The sequence below is a fragment of the Seriola lalandi genome, unplaced genomic scaffold (genome assembly GCF_002814215.2).
Source record: "Seriola lalandi dorsalis isolate HSWRI2012SDOR001 ecotype SW California unplaced genomic scaffold, Sedor1 jcf7180002054947, whole genome shotgun sequence".
NCBI lineage: Eukaryota > Metazoa > Chordata > Actinopteri > Carangiformes > Carangidae > Seriola > Seriola lalandi.
Window position 1 is genome coordinate 1092158 of NW_019525498.1, and position 14043 is coordinate 1106200.

Genomic DNA, 14043 nt, shown 5'->3' on the forward strand with positions numbered 1-14043 from the left:
ACAAACTGGGTGAAACCAAAAGTATCATTAGAGGTTTCACTCACCAGGTGAGTCCTGAAGTCACCTGTAATTAGAGTCTCATCAGACTGAGATACAGTCATCTAAAGCTGAGTGAAGTCCAGGTGGTCTGTAGAGAGAGAGAGAGAGAGAGAGACATTCAGGTGGGTGGAGATGGTTTTAACAGTTTAGCAACAAGTTTGGGGGGTAAATTGAAAACAGATTTAAAGTTTAAGGCCACCTCGTTCAATGCTCTGTGTGTGTGTGTGTGTGTGTGTGTGTGTGTGTGTGTGTGTGTGTGTGTGTGTGTGTGTGTGTGTGAGAATAAATATGCCCAAGAGTGAAAGGTGGTGGGAGAGATCAGAGAAGAAGAAGCCTATCACAATAAGTGAAATCCTCCCTCCTCCTCCCCCTCATCCTCCTCCTCCGTTCACTTTCCCTGAAGGCGCCTCCTGACGGAGTCTCAGTCCGCTCAGCATGTAGTGTCAGCGGGGTCGCATTTGTGTACAAGGAGACATTTATGGAGCATTAGGAGCAGAGACTGACCGGTCGTGTTTTTTCCTGCTCCACTGTTTTTGCGCGCAGCGGACCGGAGAGATGGAAGAGGTGCGCCCGGAGCAGAGCGCTCCTCCGCGGCTCTGCCTCTGCCGCCTCCTCCTCATCATCCTCCCGCTACTGCTGAGCTTCTCCGTGTCCAGCTCGGCCGCCTGGGACCTGGTCCTCCTCCACACCAACGACGTGCACGCCCGGGTGGAGGAGACCACCAAACACTCCGGGAAATGCGTCAAGAGCAGCCAGTGCTTCGCCGGCGTGGCACGGAGAGCCACGATGATCAAGAGGATCCGCAGCTCCGAGAGCAACGTGCTGCTGCTGGACGCCGGGGACCAGTTCCAGGGGACCGTCTGGTTCAATTACTACAAGGGCGCCGAGGCTGCGCACTTCATGAACAAACTGAGATATGATGCCATGGTAAGAAACACAGAGCTGTGTAAGAACTGCAGTTTGTTCAGGTTTATGTTTCATTTGAGACTAAAAGAGGTTAGAAACATTAGTCTGTACACACAATGGAAAAGTGTCAGGATTTCATTGTGTAATGTTTTATTGTAAGTTTATTAAGAGATACATAGATCTTTCTATGTATTTATAGATAGATAGATAGAAGTTGCTTTATTAATTTCCTCTAACATAACATTATTTTAAAGCTCCATATTTTCTTCTGTGTTTTATTTGAAGTGTTGATCCATAAGAAGATATATTTGTGGTTTTAAGAACCAAAAACCATCTCAGTGTAGTTTTACATCTCCTCTCTCAGGCTTCTCTCTGGAGCTCTAGTAACAACAGGTCGGTGAGCCAATCAGAAGAGAGGAGGCTCACTGATTGGCTGACTGGTTTCTGAGTGATGGAACAAAAATAAAGCAGATTTCAGGTAAAAACACTCAGAGAAACCAAATCCTGTAAAGGTTTGTATGGTGGGTCCAGGTGGGCGGGGCTTGATGACTGCTTGCTACAGGCTGTGTGCATTTCTCTGTGGCCTGAGGCTTTGATACTTTCACAGTATTGATATAGAACCTAGACATGATCGATCCTGCCTGATAGTGCAGCTCGCTGTTAATCATCAGAGACATGTTTCTATAGAAACGGTGATGATGAGTTAACAAACACAACAACAACAACCATCAGATAAAGAACAGAAAGGTCCCTGTTGATAGCCGAGGAATCAGACTGGACTCTGGGAAAGGCTGGAGTTGATTAATGGGTTTGGGTCCAAAGGTCTCAGACAGTTTTAATTAGCTTAATAGCAGTGACTCAAAAACAAGTGTTTTAGTGGATCGGCTCTGCTCGCTGTGGCTTTTCATCTTCCGGCCAGAATTACAGTGATTATAGTGACTGTGTGGAATGGAGATGGGAAGCAGACTCTTCTGTACGTGGAGAACATGACTCCTGTACGATGACTAAGTAAAGGAACCCTGTGATGTCTGTTTTCTTGGTGCTTAGATACAAGCCCTCTTCAGGTGCAGCGAAGGTCCTAATGTTGTTGTGTAGACCTGTTTTTATTGAAGAATAGCACTTAAAATGCAGCAGTAACTTCACACAGCTCTGGTAACACTGGCCGTCACCAGTAAACCAACGCTGAACGCTGAAGTCAGAGCAGGAACGTGGGAGTGAAACGACTTGAAACCACAGAGGTTCAGTTAGTTATAAATGTACAGAGAGCTGAGTGTGTGTCAGATTTACTATGACACAGTCCAGGTCATATCTTTAGCCCTGTAGCCTGGTGATGTATTAGCTTGGAGAAACTTAAACAAAGAGCTCCGTTGCACTGTGAGGAGTTAATGGACCATTTCGCCTTTACACAGAAGTTAGCTTCAATTTTCCGGACCATCTGTTGCCTGCTGCTCATTTTCATCCTTCTACTGGGCGGCACTGGTCCATCTGTCCCCCCACATGTGATTCTTGGCTCCAAGCAGCATGGTGCGATTTATGTGGAGTTGTCTGGGTCTGAGAAAAAACATAAAACATCTGCAGCAGGTGGAGGATCTAGGACCATCGTCTCAACTACAGATTTGATCTTGTCTCTCTCTACTTTTGTCTGGGACACAACAAAATGTTGTATAGTATAGTTTTACATTACTAAACCTTTTATGAATTCAGATAAAACTATTTGGGTATGAAAATCACTTTAAAATTGAACTGTTCATGAGCTAAATCGAGACGAACCAGAGTCCATGTGTTATTGGGACTTTTAAAGCTCCTCCAGTGTAAAGGTCTGTGTCCATGTGTAGTGTGATGATAGATCAGCTCTAGCTTCTATATTAATACTGTGAAAGTATCAAAGCCTCAGTCCACAGAGAAATGCACACAGCCTGTATTCAGAAACTGAGCCTTAAAACCAGCCGTCAGGACCGACCTGTTGTTACTAGAGCTCCAGAGAGAGGAGATGTAAAACTACTAATATATCTTCTTGTGGATCAACACTTCTTCAAATAAAACACAGGAAACTGTAAAACATGGAGCTTTAAATCTAAAATAAATGTCCATATTCAGTAAAGAAGCTGAATGTCTCTTCCTGCAGCTGAATTCTTTGTTTGACATTTCTTTGTGTTTTTCAGGCTTTTGGGAATCACGAGTTCGACAACGGAGTGGAAGGACTCATGAAACCGTTCATGGAGAAGATCGAGTGTCCCGTTCTCAGTGCTAACATCAAACCAGACGAAACTCTGGCCGTGACGTTTGGAAGTTCTTACCACCCTTATAAGATACTTACAGTGGGTGATCAGAAGGTCGGCGTGGTGGGATACACGTCCCGCGAAACGCCCGCTCTGTCCGCACCGGGTGAGTGGAAGTGGCTGTTTAATGTCTTCATGTTTCTGTCTGTGACTTTTCTGTTTGTTTCTCACATTGTTTACATCCTCAACCGAAGGCATCCACACTGTAAACATCATGATATACACTCTCTCCCCTACATCTGTGGAACATCTGTACACCGCCGTCCTCTTGCCGGCCTCTCGTCAGCGAAGTTTAAAGAAAAGACACATTGAATACAAGGTTGTAGTAAAAAGTAAAACAAAGTTAAAGAAGATTCCTCCCTGAAGTCAGAGGCAAGAAGAGTCCAAAACAGAAACAGCTTATTTCCGGAGGGTTGGCGAGATGTAAAAATCTAAATGTACGTTTGCAACAGTTAAAACTATGAAGTCTGTCTCATTTTTTGCTTTTAATATTCAGTAATATGAAGTTAAATCCAGCCATTATCATGTTGTCTTCCTGCTGAGGAAACGTCGAGCAGCATTTTGTGGATGAAAATAGTGGAGATAGTGGAGGTGTTCGGAGGATGTGATTAGCAGGTCGCGTCCAAGGTGACAAAACAATGGCTTCTTAACAATTGGTGGAAACAATAAAAAATATCAATACGAGGAGGAAGTCCGTGTTAGTGAAGCGGGTTCATTGGCTGACAGATGAAGTCAGAGGTATTTTGACACCAACGCACAAAAGCTGATACGAGGATTTGTGAGAAAAATACTTACTATAATAATATTATTCTATTTACTTTGTGTCATGTCTTAATTACGTTCTTAAAAAGTCCTTAAACTACTAAACTCCAGAACTTTTCCTTTGTTATGAAAAGCAAAGATGTGCTTTCTTGTTATTGATCAGACTGAATTCAGAATAAGTTGAAAATCCGACGTCTCTTTCACCACATCAATGTTTTACCTTAATTATATTTGATAATGTTTCACTTTTATTAAGCTGAAATAAGAATTTGAAGCCGTGGACAAAAAATTTTAACTCATTATGAGTCAATTAATTTAATGAACAAATATAAAAATGTATGAGCTTTTTGTTTGAGCATAATAAGCTTTAGCTTTAGCTTCAGGCTGCAGTCTATAAGATATATTTTTGTACTAACAGTGTTTCCGTACCTGCTGCTCCACAGGACCACACCTGAAGTTCGAGGACGAGGTGAAGGCCCTGCAGCCGCATGTGGACAAACTCCAGACGCTGGGCGTCAATAAGATCATCGCTCTGGGTCACTCTGGTTTCACCATGGACAAAGAGATCGCCGAGAAGGTCCGCGGCGTCGACGTGGTCATCGGCGGACACACCAACACTTTCCTCTATACAGGTGGGCAGGTGAATTCTCTTGCACCACATTCAGGATAAACCTTTTTTTTTGTCCCTCATTAGTGGTAAAGAGCAAGAAATAGTAGATTTTTCCCCTGATTTCATCTATAGTTCTTTAATGAGCATCGCAGCCTGGAGTCTTCATTCTCCAGAGTGTCGTACTCCAGAGTAAACATGCTGCAGACACGAGCCTGGTCTCCATAAATAGCTCTGTGCTGTTACATGTTTACAGCAGCTGCAGGAAGTGAGCTGCCGGTTTTGACCTCAGGCCACAGAAATGGCAGGAAAATGAAATGTTTTCCTTAAGACGGGATCAGGCTTTGTGTAAATCTGAGTGACTGGGAGCAAGTCAGGTTGGCACTTGTTTGGACGTTGGAGAGGAAGAGTCATTGAATCTGACAGTGATGCATTCAAGACCTCATGTGAAGGGGAAATTTTAGTTAAACTTGATCTGGGTTTATCACTTAATCCATCCACTCCTGTTACTGAGTCCGGGAAACCCTCTGAGGCTCACTGCACACTTCTCACACTGGATTTTACAAACTTGAAAATGATTCCTGGCGTGTTGCCATGGTTTTCTTTTTTTTTTCCAACATAATCTTCAGAATTTCCACTTGGTTTTTTTTCAATGTGCAAATGGAAAATGTGCAGAAAAGAGTATTTTTCACGTTTCCTGCTCATGACCCACGTTGGTGATGTAAACCTGCACTCCACTTTACCTTTGGCTGCACGTCTCCCTCGTGAGCATGAAGGTTTGTTTAGCATTGATAACGAAGTTTACATATTAAGCTCAGACCGCTCAGGTATTTCCCTCCCTTGAGATTATTCCGGTTTATTTCATTGTTGTGTTTCCACCAAAGTCCCAGAGAACTGGGAAAGCCGGCGGCTGCTGTTGATTAGCTCTTCCTTCATTTTGTTTGAAAACTTGTAGGAAACAACTTCTGCAGTCTGCAGGGTGTCGTCTCTGCACATGAGATTTCAGATTTCAATTTCAGGTGTTAGTCATCAGCGAACTTAATGCATGACCACAGGGGTCGTTAATGATGTGTGTTACTTAACCTTGAAGTCATGGCAACAAACTTCTGTTTCATGATTCAGTGACTCTGCAAAGAACCTGACGAGAAGTAAACGACAACAAAAAAAAGAAAAACATCCGCTATAAGCTGCTGTGTGTCTCATCAGGCAGGAGAGGTTCATTAGTGATTAGTGAAGCAGTTTAAGAGCTGAGCTCCAAGAATCAGGGAGGAACCTGATGAGGAATGTGTGTGTCAAGTGAATGTGTCAAGAAAAAGTTTGTTTCCATGAAGTCAGTGAGTCAGTCCGTAGAGGAGTTGACTGCATGTTGGAACGAATCTCTAATTCCTCCTGAAACTGAACCGACCTGCTACAGCTGCAGGATAGTGGGAAAAAAAGTGACACTGCAACATTTTTGTTCTGCGATATATTTTATTCCATGTTCCTGGTCAACATCGTTCTCCAGCAACGAAATAATTCAACACAACCGACGGTTTTCTTTTTTCCTACAAATCTTCCTTTTCTGTGTTTGTCTCCTCTTTCTCACTCGTTTTGAGGCTGTGGTCGACGGCTAGCAGGGGGCGGGGCCTGCTTCGGTCGTTTGATGAACCGTGTTTCACTGTGCGTTTCCCTCACTAGCAACAAACTGTATCTAAACCCTTAAACCTGATGATGACTGTGACACACTTCTCCTGTAGATAAGTCGTGGAAAAATGAGAAGTCAAGCAGCGAAATCGTTGCGGTGTGATGTTTGAGTCCACTTCCTTTACTTGACGTTGCACATCCTGTCATGTGACTGTAGTGCATGCTCAATGCAGTCATGATGACAGGCTGTGAAGTCATCAGGAGCAACTTTTTCCTGTCGTGTGTCAGCGGGTTTATGGATGTTTATTCACAATGTAAGGCAGAGATAATGACACTGGACAGTGTCGGTCATACTGAGTCTTATCTGCAAGAAGATGCGCCATTTTTGATGCAAATTAGGCGCCATATCAGCGACCAAACTTACAGTGACTTCCTGTTGTTAGAGGACACCTGCGTGCACCTGCCCCTCCTCTGCGGTATCTTCCCTCTTTCCTGCACAATTAAACGCTGTCCATCAATAGAAAAATTAATCAATGACAAATTTGAGAATAGTTTTAAATAGTTTAAACTTTCTCTGGTTCCAGATTTTTCTAGAAAAATACTCAGTTAATCTGTAATGAACAAACCTACCTAAACCTCCACACTCCATTTTTCAGGAACACCTCCGTCCTCTGAAGTCCCTGCGGGTCCGTATCCCTTCATGGTGAGATCAGAAGACGGGCGGCAGGTTCCTGTCGTGCAGGCCTACGCTTTTGGAAAATATCTGGGTTATCTGAAGGTGACCTTTGACAACAATGGACATGTAGTGAAGTCGACAGGAAACCCCATCCTGCTGAACAGCAGCATCCCTCAGGGTAAAGGGAAATGTTTTTATAAAACTCTTATAACGGCTTTTTGTCACTTAGGTGTAAATATTCTGCACTTGCTCTTAAAAACACTCATTTTATTCTAATTTTAAAAAAGCCTTTAAAGGTATAAAAAGGGTTATTTTTTTTGTTTTTGTCCAGAAATGTTTGTGCAACAAAAGGTAGAAAGTGGAAAACCAGGCATTCACTGTATTTACATTAAAACATGTTATTACCTGCACTCCCTCTCAAACTGGATCGTGTCTGGTCCAGATCCGGAGGTTCTTGCTGATGTGGAGGAATGGAAGAAGAATCTGGCGAACTACTCGGCCAAGGTCGTGGGAAAAACTCAGGTCTTCCTGAAAGGTGATGCCGAGTGTCGTTTCCGGGAATGCAACCTGGGAAATCTGATCTGTGACGCCATGGTAGGTGATAAAGATCGTTAAAAGAACAAACCTGTGTCACACTGATGAGCTGTGAAGGGAGAGATGGGAAGTTTATGGCTTGGTGTTAAACCAAACTTGTAAGCAAATAAATTACTTGAGTAATGAGTTCTCCATCAGTTGTAGGTAGAACATAGAACACATGAAACACTCCTGTGTCCGTTCTCCAGGTCGCCAACAACATCAGATTCTCTGACGAGGTCCAGTGGAACCACGTCAGCGCCAGCATCTTCAACGGAGGAGGCGTCCGCGCATCCATTGATGAACGCACCAGGAACGGTGTGTGTATGTGTGTGTGTGTGTGTGTGTGTGTGTGTGTGTGTGTGTGTGTGTGTGTCTGGAAAAAGATTCAGTCCTCACACACAGTTCAAGGTCTGTTGAACTTAATATGCCGATGTGTCGTCCGTAGGCTCGATCACCATGGAGGACCTGATCTCCGTCTTACCCTTCGGAGGAACCTTCGACCTGGTGCAGCTGAAAGGCTCCACACTGAGGAAAGCCTTTGAACACTCAGTGAAACGATACGGCGGGAGCACCGGAGAATTCCTACAAGTGTCCGGTACCTGGGTTTTCTATACGTTCCCGACGCCCAGATACAAACTCACACAACAGTCCTGCAGAGAGTGAAGGTTGTAATGTTCTGACGTTTCCTCCAACAGGACTTCATGTAGAGTTTGACTTGTCCAAACCTCCGGGACATCGCGTGAAGAGTCTCAGCATCCTCTGCGTCGATTGTCGTGTCCCCGACTACGATCCCGTCGAGGATGAGAAGGTTTACAAAGTGGTGCTGCCGTCCTACCTGATGACCGGTGGAGACGGATTCTCCATGATCAAAAACGAGACGCTCAAACACAACAGCGGTGAGACTTCAGGAAATACACGGGATTTTGTTTGAGGTGTCGAGATCTCCCGCTTTTATTTTAACCTGCCTCGTAACGTTTCTTTTCCCTCCAGGCGATCTGGACATCACCGTTGTGTCCAACTACATCGTACAAAGAAAGGAGGTTTATCCGTCTGTTGAAGGACGCATCAAGATCCTCAACTCGGCTCCCGGACAGACCGCTTCGCTGGTTTTACTGTCACTGGCGCTGATCTGGGCTCTGTGTGGGAACATGTACGACTGAATCCACCCGGAAAACACAGAAGAGTCTGTTTTTATAAACTACATGCGAAGATGAAGCAGTACCAGCTCTGATGGATGTGATCCTACAGGACTGACAAAAATATCTGACCTTTTATTATCATTTTAAAACAGAAGGGAAACTCCAGCAGCCACACGTTTTAAAAACTCTTCCTGAAATCTGTTTGGACCAAGTTTGGACAAAACTTTTAAACTTTTTTTTTGTTAGTTTTAATCTAACGGCGACTAAAGCTGCAGCTCCACTAATGACCACTAAGACCTGTTCTGAGCTCAGCGGATTTCTCTCTCACTTTTTCCAACTTTTCACGTGTTTTTTGTTTTTTTGGCGTTGATTTTGAAAAAAAAAGATAAAATGCTCGTCTCAGTCAGTGTTGCAGGACTAGAGTCCAGGACTCAGACTCGAATCCTAAAACCCTGACTGAGACGCGGGACTCAGGACTTGCCTTGGACTCGAGCGCTGACTGTGTTCAGACTCAGAAGTTGGAGACTCAGACTCTTTGTTAGTTTTTTGTAAGATGCCGTAATAACTCAAAGCAAATAAACCTCCTTTGAAACAGTAACAGTTGTCATTTGTGTCTGATGTCGACCTTTTTATTTGTGTGTCGGCTCTTTGACTCGGACTTGAACACTTGGGACTCGAGACTCGACTCTGGTAGTAGTTTTAGCAGGATACTGAAGGTTTAAAGAAATCTCAGCAGCTGACCTGGTAATGTTGATCCTCTTAGATAAAGTTTTCTGATTCTTCTGTGCGATCAGGAGGTAAAAAATAATTTTCACAGTCTCACCAGAAAGTCGACAGAAACAACTCAAATGTTTTTCTAAAATCGTATAAATATCTTTTACTGTTTGTCGGATTTTTAGCCAATGAAGAATTTTTCAGCAAAAAACATGTGATCTGTGAGTCACAGCAGCTTTTACCCCCTAAACGCTGATTCAGGTCAAGTCGGCTCGTTGTGTCCCAGCACCAGCAGCAACCAGTGACAGGATGGAGGGTTTTAATGCCTCATCCAGCAGCTTCAAGCTCTAGTTAAGTATTGTTTATATGTCTGTGGTATTTTGAAACCCTGTTGTGGAGGCCAGTTCCTCATCAGCCGGTTGAATGTTTTTTTCCGACAGTTGTTTTCTTTGCCATTTCATTCAGGTTTGGTTACTAAGTCTGAATTTGGCAGAAACACAGGAAGTATTTGACAAACACCTTCAAACTGTCCCAGCTCATACTGGAAGTGAAACATGAGTTCACTCCAGCAGCGTCCAGCAGACTCTCTCTCTCTCTCTCTCCTCCGCCTGTGGCATCCACAGAGTCTTTACCCCTCGGTGAAACCCCCGTGTCGAGTGAACAAGGCCTCCTCTGTGAGAGGGATCTCCCCAACAATGTCTGCTGCGTGTTAATGCTCCGGAACTCCTTATTTAGTCGCTTCAGTGAGCCACGACGCAGCTGGCAGCGGCCGGCGCCGCCATCAGCTGCCAACTGCATGAGAACGGCCACATTATCACTGACTGGAAACTGTTCTCGCTCCGCTCTCAGGACTTCTGAGAAGAGAGGAGGACACACAGTTGGCAGCCGTCACATGTAGAAATCAGGCTGAGTCAGGACACAATTTTTAATTTTTTTGTTTTTTACAGACCTGTTTTATATTGAATTATAAGTTTAACCACAGTTTTATCCTGAGTTTAAAATAATAGGTTTGGTTATAAATCTCTCACTAACAGAAAATGTATCTCTAACTCTAAATCCCTATACTCTCATACAAGGGAGAGGCCTGGCCTGGAGTTTGGCTGAATATTATGAGAAATGAATTGAAAAGTCTTTCCCAGAAACAACTTCTCTGTTGCTCTGGACCTCACTGCTCTCACCGGAATATGTTCTACCACAGAAATAGTTCTCATGAAAACTGTTGGCAGTGGGTTCTGTTAATGGACAGAACAAACTACAGATCAAATAACACAGAGCTCACAGTGGACCACATCCTCAGTACAGTTGGAAGCAATTAGCTGATTTGAATCTATTCCTTCAGTTTAAAGAGTCATTGCCATTCACTGTGTAGCTGGTTCATTTTTTTTCCTAAACCAAGTGAACGCATCACCACTCAGATTTGTCAGTAAGTCAATGTTATTTTTATTTTTAAACAGATGAATCATCTTTAAAGTTTCCACTGGGTAAAAGAAAGACATTGTTCCTTAACAGATTCTGTGAAGTCAGTTTTCTTGATCATTTAAGGAAGCTGACGTATTCCTTTGCTGATCACTCTTGTTTTGGTTTGTTTTACAGTTTTTCCACTGGTACAGTTTCTAACAACTTGAAGCTTCAAAATTGACAGGTAAGATGTTAACGGTGGTGGAGGAAGTACCAACACTACAGATTCAAATACTCCATTACAAGTGTGTGAAACTTCTCGTTCGGCAGTAAAATATCCTTCCTCCAACAGTCGAAACACAAGCGCCCTTGGTTTATTGGCGACTCTAAAAGACTTTTTATGACTTACTATACTATGATGTTTTTTTATGATTATTTTTATGCTTAACTATACAATGACGTCTTTATGCTTTACTATCAGTGACGTTTTTATTACTTTTTATGCCTCACTATACTGTGTCATTTTATGACTTTCTTTGCCTTCTTATACTATGATTTATGTGATAGCTTTTCTAAGTAATGTGTTAATATTTTCATTGGCTCTGAAAGAACACACAGTAGACAGCTTTCACTGCGATGGCATCAATAAATATATATCTTTATTTGTGCATTAATAAACATTGGAATGTAGAGATGTTCATGTTGGAAATTGTTGAGTATTGCACGTCCATCATCCAGGATGGGGATGTAGTGTTGACTTCACATGAAGGTCGTCTCCTTCGCTCCCTCCTGAAAAACATCATATTATGCCATATTACTATACTATGAAATTTTTTTAAACTTTTTTATGCCTTACTATACTATGACGTTTTTTTTTACCTTTTTATGTCTTACTATACTATGACGTTTTTTTGACTTTTTTATGCCTTACTATACTATGACGTTTTTTTGACTTTTTTATGCCTTACTATACTATGTCATTTTATGACTTTCTTTGCCTTCTTATACTATGATTTATGTGATAGCTTTTCTAAGTAATGTGTTAATATTTTCATTGGATCTGAAAGAACACACAGTAGACAGCGTTCACTGCGATGGCATCAATAAATATATATCTTTATTTGTGCATTAATAAACATTGGAATGTAGAGATGTTCACAGATGTGTTGGAAATTGTTGAGTATTGCACGTCCATCATCCAGGATGGGGATGTAGTGTTGACTTCACATGAAGGTCGTCTCCTTCGCTCCCTGCTGAAAAACATCATATTATGCCATATTACTATACTATGACGTTTTTTTTTACTTTTTTATGTCTTACTATACTATGACGTTTTTTTTTACTTTTTTATGTCTTACTATACTGACGTTTTTTTTTTACTTTTTATGCCTTACTGTACTGACGTTTTTTTTTACTTTTTATGCCTTACTATACTATGACTTTTTAAAAACTTTTTTATGCCTTACTATACTATGACGTTTTTTTTACTTTTTTATGCCTTACTGTACTATGACGTTTTTTTTACTTTTTATGCCTTACTGTACTATGACGTTTTTTTTTACTTTTTATGCCTAACAATACTATGACTTTTTAAAAACTTTTTTATGTCTTACTATACTATGATTTTTTTTTCGACTTTTTATGCCTTACTATACTATGACGTTTTTTTGACGTTTTTATGCCTTACTATACTATGACGTTTTTTGACTTTTTATGCCTTACTATACTACTACGTTTTTTTGACTTTTTTATGCCTTACTATACTATGATGTTTTTTGACTTTTTATGCCTTACTATACTATGACTTTTTAAAAACTTTTTTATGCCTCACTATACTATGATGTTTTTTGACTTTTTACGCCTTACTATACTGACGTTTTTAAACTTTTTTATGCCTTACTATACTATGACTTTTAAAAACTTTTTTATGCCTTACTATACTATGATTTTTTTTTCGACTTTTTATGCCTTACTATACTATGACGTTTTTTTCGACTTTTTATGCCTTACTATACTATGACGTTTTTTTTGACCTTTTTATGCCTTACTATACTATGACGTTTTTTTGACTTTTTATGCCTTACTATACTATGACGTTTTTTTGACCTTTTTATGCCTTACTATACTATGATTTTTTTTTGACTTTTTATGCCTTACTATACTATGACGTTTTTTTTTACCTTTTTATGCCTTACTATACTATGACGTTTTTTTGACTTTTTATGCCTTACTATACTATGATGTTTTTTGACTTTTTATGCCTTACTATACTATGACGTTTTAAAAACTTTTTTATGCCTTACTATACTATGACGTTTTTTTGACTTTTTTATGCCTTACTATACTATGACTTTTTAAAAACTTTTTAATGCCTCACTATACTATGATTTTTTTTCGACTTTTTATGCCTTACTATACTATGACTTTTTTAAAACTTTTTTATGCCTTACTATACTATGACTTTTTTAAAACTTTTTTATGCCTTACTATACTATGACTTTTTTAAAACTTTTTTATGCCTTACTATACTATGACGTTTTTTTTACTTTTTATGCCTTACTATACTATGACTTTTTTAAAACTTTTTTATGCCTTACTATACTATGACTTTTTTTAAAACTTTTTATGCCTTACTATACTATGACGTTTTGTGACTTTTTTATGCCTTACTATACTATGACGTTTTTTAAACTTTTTATGCCTTATATAGTATGACTTTTTTTACAACTTTTTTATGCCTTACTATATTATGATGTTTTGTGACGTTTTTATGCCTTACTATACTATGTCTTTTTTTACAACTTTTTTATGCCTTACTATATTATGAGGTTTTTTTGACTTTTTATGCCTTACTATGATTTTTTTTTCGACTTTTTATGCCTTACTATACTATGACTTTTTTTTTTACTTTTTATGCCTTACTATACTATGACGTTTTTTTTACTTTTTTATGCCTTACTATACTATGACGTTTTTTTGACATTTTATGCCTTACTATACTATGACGTTTTTTTGACTTTTTTATGCCTTACTATACTATGACTTTTTTTTGCATTTTTTATGCCTTACTATACTATGACTTTTTCAAAACTTTTTTATGCCTTACTATACTATGATTTGTTTTTTTGACATTTTATGCCTTACTATACTATGACTTTTTCAAAATAAAAACATTTTTATGCCTTACTATACTATGACTTTTTTTAAACTTTTTTATGCCTCACTATACTATATTTTTTTGACTTTTTATGCCTTATATAGTATGACGTTTTTGTGTTAATATTTTCATTGGCTCTGAAAGAAAACACAGGAGACAGCTTTCAC

The 14043-nt window shown here is 40.2% G+C and overlaps 1 protein-coding gene across 1 annotated transcript; it reads left to right on the forward strand.

Annotated features, from left to right (window-relative positions):
- The first annotated feature begins 374 nt into the window (after positions 1-374).
- Positions 375-9205, forward strand: nt5e (5'-nucleotidase, ecto (CD73)). The gene is made up of 9 exons (XM_023394373.2): positions 375-966; positions 3108-3330; positions 4430-4618; positions 6873-7070; positions 7335-7486; positions 7675-7783; positions 7914-8063; positions 8164-8364; positions 8459-9205. Exons 1-9 carry the CDS (start codon positions 595-597, stop codon positions 8626-8628), a joined length of 1764 nt encoding a protein of 587 aa, XP_023250141.1. The 5' UTR covers positions 375-594; the 3' UTR covers positions 8629-9205.
- The last annotated feature ends 4838 nt before the right edge of the window (positions 9206-14043 follow it).